General features: G+C 38.1%; 1 protein-coding gene across 1 annotated transcript in view; it reads right to left on the bottom strand.

Moving 5' to 3' along the window:
- mccc2 (methylcrotonyl-CoA carboxylase subunit 2) overlaps positions 1–15,819 on the bottom strand; it is a 37,714-nt gene extending 21,895 nt beyond the window's left edge. The window contains exons 1-8 of the mRNA XM_057832474.1: positions 15,548–15,819; positions 13,633–13,699; positions 4,973–5,057; positions 4,770–4,871; positions 745–872; positions 471–583; positions 237–350; positions 89–153 (exon numbers count right to left, since the gene is read on the bottom strand). Coding sequence (XP_057688457.1) covers positions 89–153; positions 237–350; positions 471–583; positions 745–872; positions 4,770–4,871; positions 4,973–5,057; positions 13,633–13,699; positions 15,548–15,679 — 806 coding nt within the window. The 5' untranslated portion in view covers positions 15,680–15,819. The remainder of the gene's footprint in view (positions 1–88; positions 154–236; positions 351–470; positions 584–744; positions 873–4,769; positions 4,872–4,972; positions 5,058–13,632; positions 13,700–15,547) is intronic.
- Positions 15,820–22,616: the final 6,797 nt, after the last annotated feature.

Genomic DNA, 22,616 nt, shown 5'->3' on the forward strand with positions numbered 1-22,616 from the left:
CTATCAAAATAGCCCCCTGTTCATTTAATCATCGATAACTTGATGAATAATAGCAGCACTAATGCTCAGAAAAAGTGTCGTTTTCAACCTGCAGTGCAGATCGGCGCCGCCGAGGTCCTCTGCTGAAACTTGCTCTCCGGTAGCGGCTTTCACCTGAGAACACACAAATCAGAAAGAGGCATCAAACTGCAATGACAAACATAATTGTTATCACTGAAAAGAGAAAGCTGAAGTACCAGCGGAGGTCCTCCGAGGAAAATGGTTCCTTGCTTCCTAACTATGATGCTTTCATCCGCCATGGCGGGGACGTACGCTCCGCCAGCCGTGCAGGAGCCCATCACCACCGCAATCTCAGGGACACAGATAAAAGACGGTATTTTCAAAAGTGCTACTCATCAAGTTGAGCACAAAGAAAGGGATCTTTTTTGAAGTGAAAAATTTTCAATAGCATTCAAGAGTTGCAGAATTACTTGTGATATTCCTTCTGATGACAGCCTGGCCTGGTTGTAGAAAATGCGTCCAAAGTGGTCTCTGTCGGGAAAAACGTCAGCCTGTCTGGGAAGATTGGCGCCTCCCGAGTCCACTGAAGCCATCCAGAATATAACAGTATGAACAAAAATACTTTTAGAAAAGAAGTGTTTTTAACTTGTGCATCACTGGCAATTGACTTCATAGGCCTGCTACACACCAAGCCATGAATGTGACCACAACTGGACAAACTTTGAACGTTAGTCCAGAACTCACCTAAATAAATGCAGGGCAAATGGTTCTGCTGGGCGATCTCTTGTGCTCGAAGATGCTTCTTGACGGTGACTGGGTAGTAGGTTCCACCTTTGACTGTGGCGTCGTTGGCGACAATGACACATTCTACCCTGGTGGAGCAAAGGGAAAATGATTATTCCTACTGATGTACGGAATATATCCACGGTTAAGAAGTGGGCCGGAACGCCGTATCGGTAAAAGATGCCACATACGCATCTCATCTCCAAGTAGAAAACAATTTACCAACGTCAGATTTAGAGTGGGGCAAATAAATATTTAGTCAACCACTAATTGTGCAAGTTCTCCCCCTTGAAAATATTAGAGAGGCCTGTAATTGTCAACATGGGTAAACCTCTACCATGAGAGACAGAATGTGGAAAAAAAAAAAAGATCACATTGTTTGATTTTTAAAGAATTTATTTGCAAATCATTGTGGAAAATAAGTATTTGGTCAATACCAAAAGTTCATCTCAATACTTTGTTATGTACCCTTTGTTGGCAATAACGGAGGCCAAACTTTTTCTGTAACTCTTCACAAGCTTATCACACACTTTTGCTGGTATTTTGGCCCATTCCTCCACGCAGATCTCTTCTAGAGCAGTAATGTTTGGGGCTGTCGTTGGGCAACACGGACTTTCAACTCCCTCCACAGATTTTCTATGGGGTTGAGATCTGGAGACTGACTAGGCCACTCCAGGACCTAGAAATGCTTCTTACGAAGCCACTCCTTTGTTGCCCCGGCTGTGTGTTTGGGATCATTGTCATGCTGAAAGACCTAGCCACGTCTCATCTTCAATGTCCTTGCTGATGGAAGGAGATTTTCACTCAAAAGTTCTCGATACATGGCCCCATTCATTCTTTCCTTTACACAGATCAGTCGTCCAGGTCCCTTTGCAGAAAAACAGCCCCAAAGCATGATGTTTCTACCCCCATGCTTCACAGTGGGCATGGTGTTCTTTGGATGCAATTCAGTATTCTTTCTCCTCCAAACACCAGAACCCGTGTTTCTACCAAAAAGTTCTATTTTTGTTTCATCTGACCATAACACATTCTCCCAGTCCTCTTCTGGATCATCCAAATGCTCTCTAGCGAACCGCAGACGGGCCTGGACGTGTACTTTCTCGAGCAGGGGGACACGCCTGGCAGTGCAAGATTTGAGTCCCTGGCGGCGCATTGTGTTACTGATAGTAGCCTTTGTTACTGTGGTCCCAGCTCTCTGGAGGTCATTCACTAGGTCCCCCCGTATGGTTCTGGGATATTTGCTCACCATTCTTGTTATCATTTTGACGCCACGGGGTGAGATCTGGCATGGAGCCCCAGATGGAGAGAGGGAGATTATCAGTGGTCTTGTATGTCTTCCATTTTTTAATGATTGCTTCCACAGTTGATTTCTTTACATCTATTGTTTTACCTATTGCAGATTCAGTCTTCTCAGCCTGGTGCAGGTCTACAATTTTGTCTCTGGTGTCCTTCGACAGCTCTTTGGTCTTGGCCATAGTGGAGTTTGGAGAGTGACTGACTGAGAAGTTGTGGACAGGTGTCTTTTATACCGATAATGAGTTACAACAGGTGCCATTAATACAGCTAACGATTGGAGCCTCATTAGAAGAAGTTAGACCTCTTTGACAGCCAGAAATCTTGCTTGTTTGTAGGTGACCAAATACTTATTTTCCACTGTAATTCGGAAATTAATTCTTTAAAAATCAAACAATGTGATTTTCTGTTTTTTTTTCCACATTCTGTCTCTCATGGTTGAGGTGTACCCATATTGACAATTACAGGCCTCCCTAATCTTTTCAAGTAGGAGAACCTGCACAATTGGTGGTTGACTAAATACTTATTTGCCCCACTGTAAATGCGAGAAAACAAGACATTTCACCTAATATTGAACCTTTTTTAGACAAGGTCTTTTTTTTAGATGTACATTGTTGAAAACAGCCAACAATCGCATCTCAGATGTGACTAGAAAAACGACAAATTCACTGCTTTAACTAAAAAAACTTAAGAATTTTTATATAAGATCGTATTTCTTAGCCAAAAATGTCACTACGCTTGATAAGACACATCACTTAAAAGTGAGGCGTTTTTCCCACGTCTTTCAATTGAATTTCTATTTGTGTCAAGCTAATCTTAAGTACTAGTTAAGTTTTGATTTAGTCTAAATTCTAAGTCCTGATAAGATTTCGATTTTTTTGCCACGTTCAAAATAAATTTACACTGCTGGCCAAAAGTATTTGGCACCCCTGCAATTCTGTCAGATAATGCTCAATTTGCATGGGTGCAGTCGACGTCTGTAAACAGGGGTTTTCAGGGTGAAACGGACAAATTGAAAATAGTTTGGAGGCTTAGTGCGCCATGAATATGCCACGGCCGCATACAGACATATTGTTCTATCAAACACAAAAGTTCTTTTGGCTTAAAATACAGCAGTTTATTTTAAAGATGGGTGCAAGAGCAGAAACTGCTTTTTCAGTCTTGTCTGTGTTTTCCACCATATGCATTATTTGCAGTTACATTATTTGACAGTGGCGGCAATAGACGCTCAATCCAGTTCAAATGGATAGGCCGTCTTTTGACGCCAAATACACTGAAACATGCTCATTCACTGCTAGCACTCCCAACTCTCATACCTGTTAAGTTGTAGAAATTGCAAATAGGGAGATTTCTGTTTGCCAACCCCGATGACGCGCGCGCGCGCGACAATCGCTAAGACAAAATGCAACCATTTTTTTTCAAGTTCATTTTGGTCACAACACTTGTGTAAAAATTAACTACACTGTCAAAGAACCTCTTTTTGGTGGCATCAGAGATAGTCTTCAACTTGCTCCATGTATTGTCTGGCATCATGTGATACTGCTATGTTGCCTGTGTCATGCCAGTTCTCCTTGTTCCTGTAATCAACATCTAGGATATCCTCAGCTTTCCTGATCACATCCATTTGCACAAATTTGGACATCAGCTTCCTCAGCAGCCTCTTCATCTCATCAACCATCACTCCAATTAGGGTTTCGTCAGACTAAATCAGCAAGATTAAAAACATTAATTACATCATTTAGAAGATGAATCATATTTGTTTTTAAAAGTATCTTTGTCATGGCAGTTTTTTAATTGAATTGTAACCTAGAATTCAAACTTTATATTTTTTGTTTCAGCACAGTAATAATGATATAATGTAATAAAGTGTATAGTATACACTTTAGCTTTAGCATAATAGCGAATCTAAATGATTAAACTTCAAGTAAGTAACGATACACTTTCTCACTTAAATTCATATATTGTGGGGGTAGGACCGCAGTGGTTTAATATTCCATGATGTTTGATCCACGAAAACACAGAGTAAAGCAGCGACTTCTTCCTCATCATCGTTCTCCCATCATTAGCTCTAATGCTATTAGCATTAGGCTAGTTAGCTATCGCTGGCAGGTAAGACTTACGGCAATTACGTTGACGAACGTCGTTTTTCCCGAATACTGGAGGCCGACCAGGGTCAGCTCCATCTCTTCCTTCCAAAATAAAGACTTGAACCAGTCTAAAAGCCGGTTTATTAGTGCCAGCATCTTGGGAAGTCAGTGGTGCTTCGCCTCTTCCCTCCCTGTCAGATGTTTGGTTGGGCTTTTCCAGCTCTGAAGGGGAGGGAGGGCAGGGAAGTCGGAGACGGCCAGGCTATTCGTTGTTGGTCACTTTCCCAATCGGGCTGAATGGTATCGTTACAAAACGGTGACAAACAAAAACGTAAAAAAAAAAAAAATTGACATTTTTGGAAAATCGGGAGATTTGGCTTTCTAATCGTGAGGCGTGAGCATTGGGGTCGAAATCGGGAGTCTCCCGACCAAATCGTGAAACTTAACAGGTATGGTAACTCTGATGGATTGCATGTCTATTTCTGTCAAATCCAGTGAATTAGTTCAATCAAGACTGATCCCGTTGTGTTAAGAAACAGCCTTTTCAATCATTTTACTAAAAATTTATTTATAAAAATTTGATAATGGCTTGTAACTAGGACTCACCCAGACACCCGTCCAATCCCGGTAATCATCCCGCCTGCTGGCACTTCCTCTTTTCCATACAGCTCATACGCCGCAAACTGGGAAAACTCTAAAAAAGGAGTCCTGTCAAGAAATGACAAAAAGTTACAAACGGATCCGTACAAATATTTTCACTAAACTTTGATCTCAAACACGTGTTTGGATTCAAACATATCGCGCCATACCCTGGATCAAGCAGTCTATCGATCCGTTCTCTTGGTAAGAGTTTTCCACGAGAAGTGTGAAGTTTTCTTGCTTTTTCTCCCCCACCTGAAAACCAAGACAGACTCAAACCCATAGGCGGAGTTTGACTTTTGGGGCTGGGGGACACAATATGTTGATGACCCCAAAACACAGTGTCAGCAATAAAATTAACTTACAATAATACTTATAAGTTGAAAATGAGCGTTTTTTTAGGGCTGTCAAAATTATCGCGTTAACACGCGTTAAATATTTTTTTTAAATTAATCACGTTAAAATATTTGACGCAATTAACACACATGCCCTACTCAAACAGATTAAAATGACAGCAGTGTAATGTCCGCTTGTTACTTGTTTTTTGGTGTTTGGCGCCCTCTGCTGGCGCTTGGGTCCAAATGATTTTATGGGTTTAAGCACAATGAGTGAGCATGGTGTAATTATTGACATCAACAATGGCGAGCTACTAGTTTGTTTTTTTTATCGAAAATTTTACAAATTTTAATAAAACGAAAACATTAAGAGGGGTTTTAATATAAAATTTCTATAACTTGTACTAACATTTATCTTTTAAGAACTACAAGTCTTTCTATCCATGGATCGCTTTAAGAGAATGTTACCGTAATAATCTTAATGCCATCTTGTTGATTTTTTTGTTATAATAAACAAATACAGTACTTATGTACCGTATGTTGAACGTATATATCCGTCTTGTGTCTTATCTTTCCATTCCAACAATAATTTACAGAAAAATATGGCATATTTATAGATGGTTTGAATTGCGATTAATTACGATTAATTAATTTTCAAGCTGTAATTAACTCGATTAAAAATTTTAACCGTTTGACAGCCCTAGTTTTTTTGTTACGTACAAGAATATTTAAAATAAGTTGACAATGAGTGTTTTTTGTTTCCAATCATTCTTGAGGGAAATTCTAAACCAGGCTGATTAGGTAATACTTTTCGCCAAGATCGTCATCCATTGAATTTGGTACGCCCGCCGGTGTCGTGCTAATGTAGTTACCCCAGTCAAAAATTGTATACCCTGGGCGGAGCCATATGGAGGTAGATTTGTATCTTTATTGTTCAATCAAAAAAAAGTTGCTTCAATCAAAATATATATTTTCAACCAAAAAAAAGTCGCTTCAATTAAAAAAAAAAAAAAAAAATGTGTTTGAATGCAAAAATAAGTTTGAAACTCAAAAAACTAAAAAAAAAAATGCATGTGAAAGCCATATTCTTTGATTAATTTTTATTTATTTATTTATTTATTTTTGATTGAAGCAACTTTTTCATTGAAGTACTGTTGATTTGTGTTTGGGCCACATTTTGGCTAGGACATTTTTCTCTTTATTATTCAATCAAAAATTAAGTTGCTTCAAAAAAATATAGATTTTCAAAAAGAAAAATCACTTCAACCAAAAAAAAGAAAAATTTTATTCATAGAAAAAAGTTTTTGAATGCGAAAAAATATTTGAGATTAGAAAATTTGCATTTGAACACTTAATTTTTTATTTAAAAAGTTTTCTTTGATTGAAGCAATCCTTTTTGTGTTTGGGCTGTATTATGATTAGGACATTTGTGTCTAAATCATTCAGTCCCCAAAGAAGTTGCTTCAATCCAAAAAAAAATATTTTCAAACAAAGAAAAAACATTTTTAAAATATTTTTTCTCTAATATACACGTATATATATATTTTAAATTATATGCAAAGCAAATGACTGTCTAGGTGGCCCGAAAAATAATTTCGACCCATTATAAAAATGTTTTTTTGTTCATTTCATTCATTTTTGTTGCAGTTTTATTGCTTCACAACTTTTATATATATAATAGGAAAGTCAATTACATGCAGTGACACTTTTCGGCCACCGGGGGGGCCTGCCCCCCCCCTTAAAATCCGCTTATGCTCAAACCTCTTGTGAGACCACGTCATTGGATTACAAAGTCACTGTAGGCGTAGGGACGATTTTTAAAATGAGACCGTAACTCAGAATAGTTAGGACTAGTGCTGCAACGATTATTCAATTAACTCGAGTAACTCGATTAGAAAAAAACATTCGAATTAAATTTTGCTGCTTCGAGTATTCGTTTAATTGAAGTGGCGGTGTACTGGGTTTGTTTTGAAAGTGCTTGCATTTAGTTTTGCTGATTTGGGTGGATACACTGCCCTCTAGTGGCAACAGTGAATATGAAATACAGTGGTACCTCTACATACGAATTTAATTCGTTCCAGGACCTTGTTTGTAAGTCGAAATGGTCGTATGTCGAGCAGGATTTTCCCATAGGAATACATTATAATTCCATTAATTCGTTCCAAAGCCTAAAAACATACACTAAATTCTTAATAAATACTGCTGGCACTGTTACAAATGGCAATTAAACATAGAAAAACAAATAAGTTATAAATAAATAATTCAGAATAATATAATAATAAGAATAATAATTAATAATTATTCCTGTAAATAATGTAACGAATCGGATTCTAATATGGCGGACACTCTTTACTGTCCCTGAACGCACCGCGAAGCTGACGTCTCAGTGAGATAGGTCGGTGCGGTAGAGATAATACTTTCGTTTTCTTGAGAGCAGTCAACTGCTTAAGACAATGGGCGTTTTGTGTTGGATAAGTTCTTAAATAAATGATAAAAACGTGACGAAGCTGGCGATTTCCTTGGCAATGTTACCACAATAATAATTGTCACCTTAACTTATAAATAGTGGCGAACGGTGGTCGGAAGAGGACCATGGAGCTGTATTGTTGAGCCAGTTCAGGGACGCGCACCCCAAGGTCATATTTTTCTATAACTTGCATCTTCATTTCAAAGGTAAGCATCACTTTTTTCCTTGTTTCTCCAACTGTATCAACTTTTTTTGAAAACTGTGTTGATTTCTCACACAAGAAAATCCACCGTGCGTTCGTTTGCAGTGCTGTCATGTCGTCGTATTTCGAGCAACTCGTCGGATGTAGAAACAAATGGCGGCTCAAATTTTACGTCGGATGTCGAAAAGATCGTGTGTCAAAGTGATCGTATGTAGAGGTACCACTGTAACTCATTTCGCATAGCTGAATCCAGCTGCTCATCGTTAAGACTAAGATAAGCTAAGTTTTTGTTTGAGCTAATGCTTTTTTTAATGCATTCGTAATTTAGTTTAGGAATTAGGTTTATGAATAGTTTTAGGTATATCTAGCTGTTTTTCGTGGGGATATGTGTTTGAACCATTTGTTAAGAGCATTGATTTTTTTTTTTTTTTTTTTTTTTTTTTTTAGCATTTTATAGTATTCAAGCTAGCGGACTTTGCTATGAAAGTTAACCAATTGTTCTTTTTTTGTACTTAGATCCTCAAAGGCTCATCTCAGGTATTTTAATTTTTTATTTTCCTTATCCGATTACTGGATTATTCGAACTAACAAGTTCATCGATTAATCGACGACTAAAATAATCAATAGCTGCAGCCCTAGTTGAGTTGAGTTGGGTGTGAATACATATCAGAAAGGCAAGGGAGTAGGTTTGGTCTTAATATTGATAAGGACGATATACAGCATAACCTGCATGCACATTTTTTGCTGGGGACGGGACACTAATAAGACCAAACATATTTGGTGAATGGGGGTCAGAGCTACATTTCTCACCAATACGAACCTAATCAACTGATAGGCTAAATGACCTATAGCCTACTAACTTTCACACTGCAAATTTATGTTTTAATCTGATAATTTGTTAAATCTAGTCAAAAAAAATTTTCCATCTTTTTTGAGTGTTAAAGGCTAGTTGACATATCAATGTGTCAGATTCTTCCACTTGCTTTAAGTCAGTACTTCTCAAATGGTGGGGCGCGCCCCCCCAGGGGGGCGCAGAGCGATGCCAGGGGGGGCGCGAGTGACCTCGGGGAACATGCTTTTTTTTTTTTTATTTTTTATTTGCCGTACTAGAATAAAGTGTACTTGCACATCCACTCCGTGGGTGGCAGTGGCGCTCTCATTTTCAAAGTGCGTGCAGTATTTTTGAAGTAAGCAAGAGCACACGGAAGAGACTCATGCAGAGCTGGACTCACGCAGCGACCCACTGTCTTCTTCGGTTCTCACGTGTCCGGCCGAGAAGTGCCGTTTTCGGCTTGGGATCGTCACGACCACCGCCCTCACCTACGGTTCTCCCTCGGCCGCCGAGAATGCGCTTTTTTCGGGCCATTTGCCTTTGACTTTTAATATTGTGGGAAATGAGGAAAGACCACTGTTTACTGAGTCTAAAAATGATTATAGCGGAGAAGCCAAATCAGTTAAGACGCCACTTAAAGTGCTTGTGACACGAAAAAGCATGTTTATTTCATAATACAGGCGGTATTTTATGCTCCTGAATGATATGGACCGCTTGGATGTGTGTGGAAGCGATCGCTATATTTATTTAGTTTTTTGAATCCCGCGCCAGGAAAATGAGTGACTTCCGGCTTCGGTCTCGCATTGAGGAGGAGGGCGCTGTGACGTATACGGTAGAAGACGTCCTCTTCACGCTACAGTGTACTGTTGTGTATGAGGACGAAGGATTCAGCTGATTTTGCGGATTAATACTTTTATTTTTTGCATCACGCCAGCCAAACGGCTGCAGAAAAATCATTCTGTATGCTGGAGAGGCGTATGCGCCTTTTTGGAGTTTCAAAAGGTTCCCATTCACCGTGGATATTTACTGGGGGACCATTGGACTTACAAGGAAGTGAGTAAACATCTTGTTTTGTATTATGTCAAATACGAATACAGTGATTACAAAGTAAACACTATAAAATTCCTTTAAATAAAGGACTACTTACGTTTGATCATTGATAGGCATGTAAAAAGCTATCCTCACGCTCATTAGCAGTTAGCTGTTAGCACGTTAGCTACACAACAATTCCAGCCACCCTCCTCCAGGGAACGAACTGTAAATTGCTCTCCGCCGGGCGGTTTGCCGATCCGCAAAGAAACTCGACAACCGGGTCGTCATGTCAAATAATCCAGGCTAGTTATGTGTGATTTTACACTTCGAAGACTTTGAAACATCCCTCGGTTCGGGTTAGCATGTCGGCTAGCTGTCACTCCTTCTGGTCTGTTTACATTCTCCGAAGCCGGGGAAGGGAAATGACATATGTCCGATTTAGGTGTCATAAAATATCGTTCGGCAGGTGTGACAGTAAAGGTAAAGTCGACTGTTTTGACCATTATGGAGTAATTTTGCCATGTCGTCTTGAATAAATGGATTTTTATTATTTTATATTCCATTTAGCACAAGTTATTTGTCATGACCATGCCATTTATTTAGCAATTGGGGAAAGTACTTGGGTAAAAAAATATCCTGTAAAAATATTGAAGTAAAGAGACAGAAACAATGACATTTTGCCGCTCTCTTCGTCGCGTTTTCCTCATTGTGAATAGTTCCCCCTCGACGGGCTGACTGGTCCTTCTCAAGCCATTTATATAAGCTATTGGGGAAAATACTTGGATAAAAAGAATATCCTGTAAAAATATTGGGAGTAGAGAGACTGAAACAATGACATTTTGCAGCTCTCTTCGTCTCGTTTTCCTCGTTCTGAACAATTCCCCCTCAATGGGCTGAATAGTAAAACCGATGAGCCTAGTCTACCGCTGACGTCATCCACCTGTTGGGGACGCTAAAGCCCTATAATTGTAGGCGTGGCTAACCGGCAGATTAAAAGACTAATTTCTCGTCATCTGCGCTTTGCTAAATTGTTGTATATGGTCGAATCATCTCAAAATATGATTCTAATTCACATAATAATGCCATTTAAGACTTTTTTTCTGGTGTCGTATGCTCTTTAAAGACATTAGACCTCAATCTCATTGATAAGCCGCTTGATTTGTTTTTCAGCGAAAATGTGCCGAATATTGCCAATTGTCACAATCGTCCCGCTTTGTCAGTGTTATATCAGTAAACCAGTGAGCACTGTGGTGAATCAGCGAAAATAAAAACTTTTCTTCTGTCCAAAGACTCCCCCCCCCCCCGTTTCTATTCAGTTTTGTTTTTTTTTTCGGTCAAATTTTTTGGCATGTTGTCCTGAAGAGTAAATGTTTCTAATCAATTTGAATTTGTTATTATTTACTGATTTTATTACATTTTATTTTTCAGTATCGAATGGTCAAAAATGTACCTTGAGTGTATTTTTACAGTTTTTTTTTTTTTTTAACTTCAGGCAAATTGATGCGCGTTAAGTCTTTTCTGTTACAAGCAACACAATGTTAAAAAAGTTATACTTTATTATAAGTTGATCTATGTTACTTTTTTTCTTTAATAGAAAAAAAAGGACACAATGTTAGGCTGAGGTGTACTTATAATAGTAATATAGACGAATGATACTATTTACAGTGGCGGCAGAGAGTTGGGGGGGGCGCGAAACATTTACGTCTTCCTTGGGGGGGCGTAACAGAAAATAATTGAGAAGCACTGCTTTAAGTAAACATTGCTATTTGTTCGTATTAAGCCCATATATCTAATAGTTGGTCATTTTTCACCTAAATCAAGAAAAAAATGATTTTAAATAATGTGTTGAGCAACATTTTTGAATTAAGAACATTTCTGACAAACAAGTTTTTCTTTTAAGATTAGATAAACTTTTTGCTTAAAATAAGTCTGTTAAGATTATTTTCAACTAGCTGTTTTTCTTATTTCAAGAAATCTAAGTGAGTAAAATCGACTTGAAGTACTGTAGCAGTAGCAAAATTAGTGGAGTGTTCCCCACCTCCACAACATTGACGTCTTTTTACACTGCTTACAGCGGCGGCTGCTGGCGGGAAAAAAAAAAACGTCTAATATCCCTCGTCTTTGAAGGGGGCGGGGGAGGCGGCATCTGTCGGGCTGTGAATGCGTGTGTTTGTGTGTGTGTGGCAGGGGTGGGGGGTTCAAGTCATCAGCCAATTAAACGTGCGTTTGAGGGGAAAATTTGACTGGCACATTCAGCGAGTGAAAAGGGGTCAGTGTAAAGCCTGAGTTATACTCCCGCGTTGCGGTGACGGCGCAGCGACTACGGCGTCATTCGACATTCGATAGTTCTGCGGTGAGGGAACGCGTTGCTCTGTAATTCACCGCCAAGCCACTAGAGGGATGTGGCGTTATGTTTGTACGGTTTTGGGGCATGCTTGTTGACTTCCGCTAGTCGGAGAAAAAATAAACAATGCAAGATGGAACTCTTGAAAGTAAATATTCTGATCATCAACAATGAATAAATATTGAACATACAAATGTTGAGGGGCAGGCGACGCAGAAGACGGTTTCAAGGCGGTCTGGCCGACTTTTGATGCCGCACGGAGAGTTTTAGACTCGGGTGGAGAGAGCTAGCTGTGGCGGCTAGCTTCAAACTGGCGTCGAGCACTGCGTTCAAGGTCTGCAAAGCCCTCCAGCCCGATTTGTTTGCCGTGTCCTACAACCAGCCAGTGGGAAGCCATAGTAGATTTCTGGCGTCTATGGAACTTCCCAAACTGCATTGGGAGCCTTGATTTTAACGTTATCATAAAAAGCACCGAGGCACTCTCAATCAGTGATGATGTATCGTGTGTGTGAACTGTCTGTTATCGAAAATTAAAGATCAAAACAACTCTTTTGACACCAAATCTGTGCTTTATTCTTCATATACTTGAAGTGTGACACGTAAATAAGTCACAGACTCACAGCAAACATATGTACACAATAAATGATGACGTGCACCAACCAAAAATACAACATAAAGTGATAAAAAGTTGGCAGTTTTTGGCCGACTGGGTCACCGCTTCGTGTGGCCACTCGATTCCCAACACACATACTCCCGTCGGCTTGGTCCATTTTTGCGTGTAGAAAATAATGTTTGATTCTATTCCACAATGGCGGTGATTTCACGCTAAACCGGAAACAACAGTCTGAGCGGACCAATCAAAGTCCGTTTTCGCCACGTCATACACGTCTACGTGACGCGAAGGTTAGAAAATTCGAGAGGCGCGCATCAGGCTACGGCGTCGGGTAGTAACTCGGTTCTTCCTTGACGGCGTAGGTCTGACGCGGAAGTATAACTCGGCCTTAAGTCTGAACATAATGAAAGTACTGTAATTCACTTAATAATGGTAGGAGCCATTCTATTCTTACAAAATATAGGAAGACAATCTAAATGACCAATATTACTGAAGTCATTAAATAATGCAAATAAGGTTGCTTAAAACTTGATGGGGCTAATTTGATCATCGAAAAGTTGGTATTGTTATGTCCCTCCCGTCCCTATGCAAACCTACGCCCTTGCAGAAAGGTAATACGTCACACTTTGAAGCACAAAACATTATCGTTATGCAGGCCTGTTGCAATAACAAATTCAGCAGGCGATGTATTGTCTCATAAATTATTGCTGATAAACAATATTAGTCACTTTTTTTTTTTTTTTTTAGATCAATTCAACCAAAAATGCTGTGACAACATTTCCTCATAAATCAGTTGATTCAATAATGAATAAATGATGAATATTAGATGAAACATGTGCTTTTATGTATATTTTTATATGAAATGAATAAATGATATTTCAATCAAAACATTTTTTAATCAATGGCACATAAATTGTATCGTAACTAACAAATGACGAACATCTTTGCATTATAATGTGAAAGAACTGCATAGTATCGTATTCATCATCATTTATTCCCACCTACCCAACTTAATCTTCTCTGTCCGGGTTTTCAATTCTTCGACAAGAGCTTTCATCCGCTCGTAATTCTCCTGGAATGCAAGGATATAAGTTTTGTATGTTCAGTTACATAATATGATATGTAGTATCTATTTAATAAACAGGTAGATGAAACAAATTTGAAGAAATGCATGGTCAGTTTCTTTTGTTTCAGTTTTCATAGCTGGGATGTTTTTGCAAACCAAATACTTATTTAATATTAAATGTTTAGAATAACTTGCAAATTCCATATGCAAATATCGGTTCATTAACATTTTACAGCAAGTACTTCGTAAAAAATACTTATCACTCCAGGTAGTCCCTATTAATTAACATTAAATTGCAACAATGTACAGTATTATACATTAATGTTAAACTACTGGTGCACGATAATTATTGGTCCGATAATTATCGGTCCAATAATAGGAATTATGACGTCATTCCGATAAATCCAATATCATTATTAATAGGACCGATAATTTGTACTCTGCTGGCTTTACAATTTACACACTAGTATGGGAAATCAGTTTACCATTTGCGGGGCATTGCTGCCACCTGCTGGTCAGAATAATTTTCTGCATCTATTTTTTGTTACAGTAGTTTGGTTCATTCACTTACACATTGCGGTGTCTAGCGGTAGCATTGACAATCGTGAATGCTTTCTGTTACGTTTCCTCCTCGGAAATATATGTAATAATGTAATATATCTGTGGTGAAGGTGCAATATATGCTTACTTCTGTGGTGAAGGGTCATATGTACAGAACTTCATAAGTTGTTGTGTTATAGAAGCACGCCAATGCTTTAGTACAGAGGTTCCCAAACTATTCCACATCGGGCCGCTGTGGGTGCTGGATTTCTTTCCAACAAAAGAGCACGACACATGTGTACCAATCTGGTGTTTTTCAAGTGTAATCAGTTGATTGTAGTCAGGTGCTGCTTGTTTTAGCAGAAACCTCATTGATTAAACGGTCTGTGCTCGATCGGTAGGAACAAAAACGAGTACCCACAGGGGTCCTTGAGGACCAGTTTGGGAACCACTGCTTTAGTAGCTCAAGCTAGTGTGCTATGCTATACATATAATGGTTGTGTATATAAGTGTATTGTGCAGTTTGTTGTATATTGAGTATTGAATATGTGTATTTTTGTGTTGTAGTTTCACAATATTACAATATAAGACGAGTGTCTTCCCATAAAAGCAAGAAAAGACCAAGCCTTGTGGTTTATGGAAGTGCATTCATTCTGGTTGTCGGGCAGTGTAGAAGTGAAACGCACTGTTTTGTTTATGTCATTATGAAAAAATCTGGTGAGATCAAAGGCAAATCTACTGTATGTTGAATCCACCACTAGGTTTTTTTTTTTGTTTTTTTGTTTTTTTTTAAACCTCCAGGTGTTCAAACACTCAGGTTATACATTTTAAAAATTATATATTTATTATCAAATATTGATAACGGTATCAGCTTTGAGGAGCAGGAAGTTACAATATCGGTATCGGTTTCAAAAATGGATATCGTGCACCCCTATGTTAAACTTTGACGTGTTATGCGTTTTTTTTTTTTCCAACAGCTCCACATGATAAGTGAATAAAACAAACATGAGACACTTCTTTATTTGAATGCAATATATATGCATCTGTGCTCTGTGGTTAGTAGCAGTTGAAAATAACAGCACTGTACATTGGGATAAAAGTGTTATGAATTGAACTGATAGATGTACTTCAGGAGGACAACGATAATATTTTGATCTCTTCTAATTACATTTAAAATCACGAAAATAAATAACACCTTACATCAGTTTCTATTTTATTTGTTTACTTATAGTTGTAGTTTTGACCTTCCGAGCTTCCTCCAAATATTTCAACAAGGTTTCCTGTTAGCGCTATTGACGTTAGCACTTAGCTCACCTGGTAGTCGGCGGAGTGTTTGTCAGGCTGAGAGCCGAGACGGGCGACTTTGTCAGCGTAATAAAATCTCGTACATGCCGGCGAAAGGCTCCTGCAACGGAGCAGCAGCGGTTTAACCGTCTGAAGAAGCATGTTGACGCCTAGTTTTTCCTCGTACTGGAGTTTACTTGCTAGCTTAGCCTAGCAGCGCTCTTCCTTTCTGGTCGATTTCAACGCAAACAGAGACACGTAGCACCGCTTTGTGGCAGGATGAGGCAGTGCGTTTAGGCACTACTTAGTACAGTACTGTATCTCTAGATGTCTAGATGTCTTATATGAGTTGTAAGCCAAGCGATGCAAGCATCGTCACTTGTCGGCCATTTTGCGTCGCAGCCACTCGCGAAAGATAACTAAACTCAATGGACCGTGTACTTTAAAATACATTTAAATTTCTTTTCAACCAATTTCAAACGGCTTGTTTTTCCATCTACGACAAATATGCAGTAAATCAGCTTTACAATTAAACATAATTAGAACATATTGAATGCGTTGCTGAATAAATTTTAGGAAATGTAATAGAAAGGCTTGCTAAGATTGCACTGTCGAAAGAGCATTCAATGCAAATACAAAATAAAATTCCAGTTTTTTCAAGCAATGCAGAATTATACTTTCATTTCACAAGAGCAATAAATGTATTTTAAAAATAAATTAAAATACCTCGATTTAGCCTCAAGCGGTTTTAGAAAATTAATAAATGACGATCGAAGTACAACAAAAGAACAAAGTCTGCTAGCTTAAATGCTATAAAATGCTAACTTTTTTTTTGCAATGCTCTTAATAAATCATTCAAACACATATTTCCACGAAAATCATTTGCCAGATGACACTTAACGACATGTCAGAAGCATTCATTAATGCCCATGAGTGTCATGTCAAATAAAAAGTAGGGCTGTCAAACGATTAAAATTTTTAATCGAGTTAATTACAGCTTAAAAATTAATTAATCATAATTAATCGCAATTCAAACCATCTATAAAATATGCCATATTTTTCTGTAAATTATTGTTGGAATGGAAAGATAAGACACAAGACGGATATATACATTCAACTTACGGTACAGAAGTACTGTATTTGTTTATTATAACAATAAATCAACAAGATGGCATTAACATTATTAACATTCTCTTAAAGCGATCCATGGATAGAAAGACTTGTAGTTCTTAAAAGATAAATGTTAGTACAAGTTATAGAAATTTTATATTAAAGCTCCTCTTAATGTTTTCGTTTGATTAAAATTTGTAAAATTTTCAATCAAAAAATAAACTAGTAGTGCGCAATAATTACACCATGCTCACTCATTGTGCTTAAACCCTTAAAATCAGTTGGACCCAAGTGCCAGCAGAGGGCGTCAAACACCAAAAAACAAGTAACAAGCGGACATACACTGAACTGTCATTTTAATTTGATTGAGCGGGACATGTGCGTTAATTGCGTCAAATATTTTAACGTGATTAATTTTAAAAATTAATTACCGCCCGTTAACGCGATAATTTTGACAGCCCTAATAAAAAGTAAAAAGTATATAAATGTAATGTACGTATATACAGTATTATACGTACGGTAATTTTCTGACTATAAACCGCTATTTTTTTCCCTTATTTTGAATCTTATAGTCCAGTTTGGCTTATTTGTTGATTCATATGGGTTAACAGGTAAGACCATCATAATTATGATATGACACTATCATGGGCATCGAATGCTTATGACAGATGTCATGAAGTGTCATCTGGCAAATTATGTCACTAACTCCCATTTATGTCCAGCTCGGATCTTTTACATTCATTTAAAAGTGACATAATTTGCCAGATAACACTAAATGACATCAGTGATAAGCATTAATAATGCTTATGACCGTGTCATAATTATGATTGTCTAATGAGTTTTATGGCGCTATTGTCAAATGTAGTGTTACCAAATACCATTACGAGCAATTAATGAAACAACTAGAACAGTAACTGAAGAAATAATTAGCACAGAACAGGAATTGCGCTGCAATACATGTTAGGAGGCATGTTGAATGACAAGTGTTTACAGCAGGTGGCAGCAAAGGTTGACTGTCTCCCCCAAGGGAGCAGCGATGGCCAGATGAAGCTTCTTGAAGCAATGAAGCTTCATGGTGGTTCATTTGGTCTTATAACAGTCTTATGGAGCCACTGTCAAAAAAAGTGTTACCGGTTAATATCTTTTGGTGTAAATAATCCATAATACAATAAGGACAGCTGCGGTTTATAGTCCAGTGCGGCTTATCGATTAAAATATGCCGTTTTTCGTGTCAAATTTGGTGGGTGGCGGCTTATAGACAGGTGCGCCTTATAGTGCGAAAATTACGGTAGTTGGTTTAAATAATCGAGTAATCGGCTTAGAAACATTTAATGCAAAACAAAGGCTTGCTAAGATTGAAATGTGAATACAAAATAAAATTCCGATAGAAAAAATAAATACATAAATGAGGATCTAAATACAAAACAATTGGCTAGCATGCGTGGCAAAAGTCCACTAGTTTAAATGCTATAAAATGCTAACCTAAAAATATATATAGATTTTTTTACAATGTTCTTAACAAATCTTTCAAACATATAATCTTACAAAAAAAAAAAACGGCTAATTATACCGATAAACTAAATTGCAAATGCTTAAAAAACAACGTATTAGCTCAAACAACAACTTACCTTATGTTGGTCTTTAACAGGTAGCAGCTGGATTCAGCCATGTGAGATGAGTTGTTATATTCACTGTTGCCACTAGAAGGCAGTGTATCCACCCAAATCAATCAAACTAAACGCAAACACTTTTAAAACAAACCATTACAACGCCATTCTAATTAAACGAATCCCCGAAGCAGCAAAATTTAATTTGAAGCTTCTTTCTAATCGAATTACTCGAGTTTATCGATTAATCGTTGCAACACTAGCTGCCACCGTCCCACTTCAAACGTATTGGACGTCTATTAGTGATAAACTCACAGCTGAAGGATGAAAATAGCTTGTTGTTCTGCTTATTAGTCGTTTTGTATACTGATTTCCTGACCCATGTTTCAATAATTGTTGTATCGCAAAATCGTGAGATCGTTATCGTGAGCCTTGCATTGCAAATCGTATCGCTAATGTCGACTGCCTTTACACTTGGGTTCTGCAATACATTATTGACGAGGCCTGCAAATTCAACAATAAAATGCATTTTAACATATCTCCAGTAGGTGGAGACAAAACACCATGAATCAATCAACAGCAAGACGATGCACTTCTATGAAGTCATCCATTGACGAATGATCGCTGCCAACCCTCCCTGTTCACGGACTTGGCAATTTTGGGGCCTAAGGCGAACACATCCAGGGGCCCTCTTCATGGGTCAGGGGTTAGGTGAGAAGGGTGTGGAGGAAATATGTTCCGGTACACTCGGGCTGTCCTAAACGACAAATTTTCTCCTGATTAGTCAGCCGACTAGTTTTCCGAATAGTCGACTAATCTAATAATTTTCTTTTTTTTTTTTTTTTACTAGTTCAGCAAAGAAATTTTGTTGACGCTTATTAATTCACAAAACCATTTTGGAACACTTAAATTCTTTATTAAAGTACAAATAATCATGTAAATAACAATAATTAATCACAAATAAACAACGGGGTTAAATGCTGATAGCATTTACTAGTGCATAAGAATGGAAAGTAAACAGATTCAGAACACTGACTTTGCCTTTCCAACATTATTCAAAACAATTCTTTTAAAAAAAAATCTAGCATTATTATTACAGTATACTACAATAAATAATAGTAGTATAATAATTAGGGTTGTTCCGATCATGTTTTTTTGCTCCCGATTGAGTATCTGCCGATCCCGATAGTTCCCGATCCGATTGCTTTTTTTTTTTTTGCTCCCGATTCAATTCCAATCATTCCCAATAATTTTTCCCGATCATATACATTTTGGCAATGCAGTAAGAAAAAAATGAATAAAACTCGGACAAATATATACATTCAACATACAGTACATAAGTACTGTATTTGTTTATTATGACAATACATCCTCAAGATGGCATTTACATTATTAACATTCTTTTTGTGAGAGGGATCCACGAATAGGAAGACTTAATTCTTAAAGGATAAATGTGACTTTGTATATTGTGACTAAATATTGTCATCTAGTGTATTTGTTGAGCTTTCAGTAAATGCTACTGTAGCCATTTAACTGTTCTGCCCAAATGCATGATGGCAAGTGCAACCATCATTGTGCATAGTGGCACCAACTGATATATCTTCTCTGCGTTGAGAAATAACATAGGGTGTTAAGAAACAGATCAATTACTACCTTTCTTCCCCACATTGCTTCCCACGATGTTTCTAATTGTTGAGAGAGGGATTGTAAGACTTTAGCCAATTAAAAAAAGGCTCCAAAGGCTGTCAAAATTCACTCTACTCAGTTTACGCTGCCTTGTATCTCTATATATAGGTAAAAACGGCGCCACTATAAATTGAACGCGACAATGCGTGAGTGGGTCGTGCAGGGCATGTGGTAATTGCGTTAAATATTTTAACGTGATTAATTTTTTAAAAATTAATTAACGCCGTTAACGCTATGAATTTGATAGCCCTACTTTAAGCCAAAACTAAAGACGCTGGATGAGCGTTAGACATTTTGTCTGTAACTTTAGATACAATTAGAAAACGATTTAATTCAAATATATATATATTAAAAAAAGGCATGTCCGATATTTTTTTGCCGATACCGATACTTTGAAAATGACGTTTTCGGACCCGATCGATATCGATCGGGACAGCTTTAATAATAATTATTCATTGCCAATCATATTTGTCATGAAGTGTGTCATTTTAAAGCTATTCTTAGTGTAGAATCTGTATTCTGTAGTATTTGCTCTACATATTATAATAATAATTCTGAAGTATGTGGGATTAACACCAGAAATTGTTATTTATATAATATGAGGAACATAACGTGCTTTTGTTTTGAAATGTTCACCGGAGGTAGTCGCTAAACAGCTAACCGAAAAAAACATTCTTCGTCATTGCTTGTGGTGTCACTAATAGATTTTTTTTGTTTTTTTTGTTAGCAAATGCTGTTAACCAGCTGTTGAGTGTTATTGTTTGGAACTGGACTGCATTGTTTCGCCACAGGGTGTGCTGTCGTGTATTTTATATTCGGTGTGAAGAAGTGGAAAGTTAAAAGAGGCATTAGCTGCCTGTTCTCAACATCTCCCTCACTGCACTTTGGCTCTCATGGAGAGCACGTTCGCTCATGTCTTCGATATAAACGTTAGCCGACGTGCAAAGTAGTAAGTGAGCTGTAAAAATAGCGATCTGAGTGGCGCGAAAAACGCGGGAGAGCTAAGTGAAGCTAACGAACAGCTTAGCGGAGCTAAGCAATGCTAAATGGCGCTAAATGAAGCTGAGCGACTGATACTCAGTCCGTCGTCGTGGAACAGTCCATTGTAGTGCGTGTGTAGGGGGGAGAGATAATATAAATGCAGCATTAAAAGGGCTTTCTGTTTTGTTTGTTTGGTATGCTGACATAATTATACATGACGAATAGTTGGGGGTGCTGCTGGCTCCGGTGGCCCAAGCCATTGCTCGTTGGGGCAAGGGCAGCTGGTTGGGGGCCTAGGGCGATCAGCTACTTCGCCTGAATAGTAGACCCGCGTATGCCTGTTCAAATGCGTCGGACGTCTATTATCGTCAACGGCAGTAAAATATTGCAACATATATTCATGAATCCACGTGAATAGAGCTAGCTAAAGTGCTAGCGGCCTACTATTAATAGCCAACAAAAAGAGCCCTTTGTAGGAAAATTCCACGCCACGCTAACACTTAAACGCACTTGCTGCGTTTCATTTGAAAATGCGAACTAAAGAGGTTTTTAAATGGAAATCAGCGTCGGCTTAAAAGCTTGCAAAAAGCGTCCTCTCGCGACCCGAGCGCCGCGTGGAGAGGCGGCGTCCATTTGCCAGAGTGCTGTTGAAGAGCATTCCAAACGAGAGCTTTTAGTTCACTTCGTTCCTCCTCCGACGCCGGGCCGGCTCGCCCGTGACCTCCACTCCAACGGGCCGCTCCTGTTTTCTTAGGAAAGGCACGATCCGCCACTTTCGCCCGTCCGGCCCGCTCTACTTTGCGCTGACCTCTGACCCTTTCGCCGAACGAGGCGAATGGATGTAGAGGCATGAAAAGCTGCCGGCTGGAGTGGAGAGGCGGAGAGTGCTTCGTACAAAAGAGCTAAATGAATGCTGTGAGAATGTGCTACAAATCAGTGACAAAATTAGGGCTAAATCACGTGGACTTTAGCTTTAAATGTGCATTGGAAGCAAAAATGATTTGCTGAGAGAAGTTGCATTTTGAATATTACAGTACAATGTATTATTGTTTTCCAATGTGAAGGCAGATGATCAAATTTCGATTTATTGCAGAAATATTTATCTGCTTTTATGAAGAAAGAATTTTTTTTAGAAATTAAAAAAAAAGGAAAACAATGGCTTTATTCTAAAAAATACATATTTTTAGTGCTGCAACAATTAATCGATTAACTCGATTAGAAAACAGCTTCGAAACAAATTTTACTGCTTGTTTATTTGAGTGACGTTGCAATGGTTTGTTTTGAAAGTGTTTGCATTAAGATTTACTGATTTGGGTGAATGCACTGCCATCTATTGGTAACAGTGAATATGACGTAATTCATTTATAATGGCTGAATCCAGATGCTCCTTGTTAAGACTAACATAAGGCAAGTTTTTGTTTAAGCTAGGGCTGTCAAACGATTAAAATTTTTAACCGAGTTAATTACAGCTTAAAAATTAATTAATCGTAATTAATCGCAATTCAAACCATCTATAAAATATGCCATATTTTTCTGTAAATTGTTGTTGGAATGGAAAGATAAGACACAAGACGGATATATACCTTCAACATACGGTACATAAGTACTGTATTAGTTCATTATAACAATAAATCAAGATGGCATTAACATTATTAACATTCTGTTAAAGCGATCCATGGATAGAAAGACTTGTGTTCTTAAAAGATAAATGTTAG

Source organism: Corythoichthys intestinalis, chromosome 3 (assembly GCF_030265065.1).
Source record: "Corythoichthys intestinalis isolate RoL2023-P3 chromosome 3, ASM3026506v1, whole genome shotgun sequence".
Lineage (NCBI taxonomy): Eukaryota > Metazoa > Chordata > Actinopteri > Syngnathiformes > Syngnathidae > Corythoichthys > Corythoichthys intestinalis.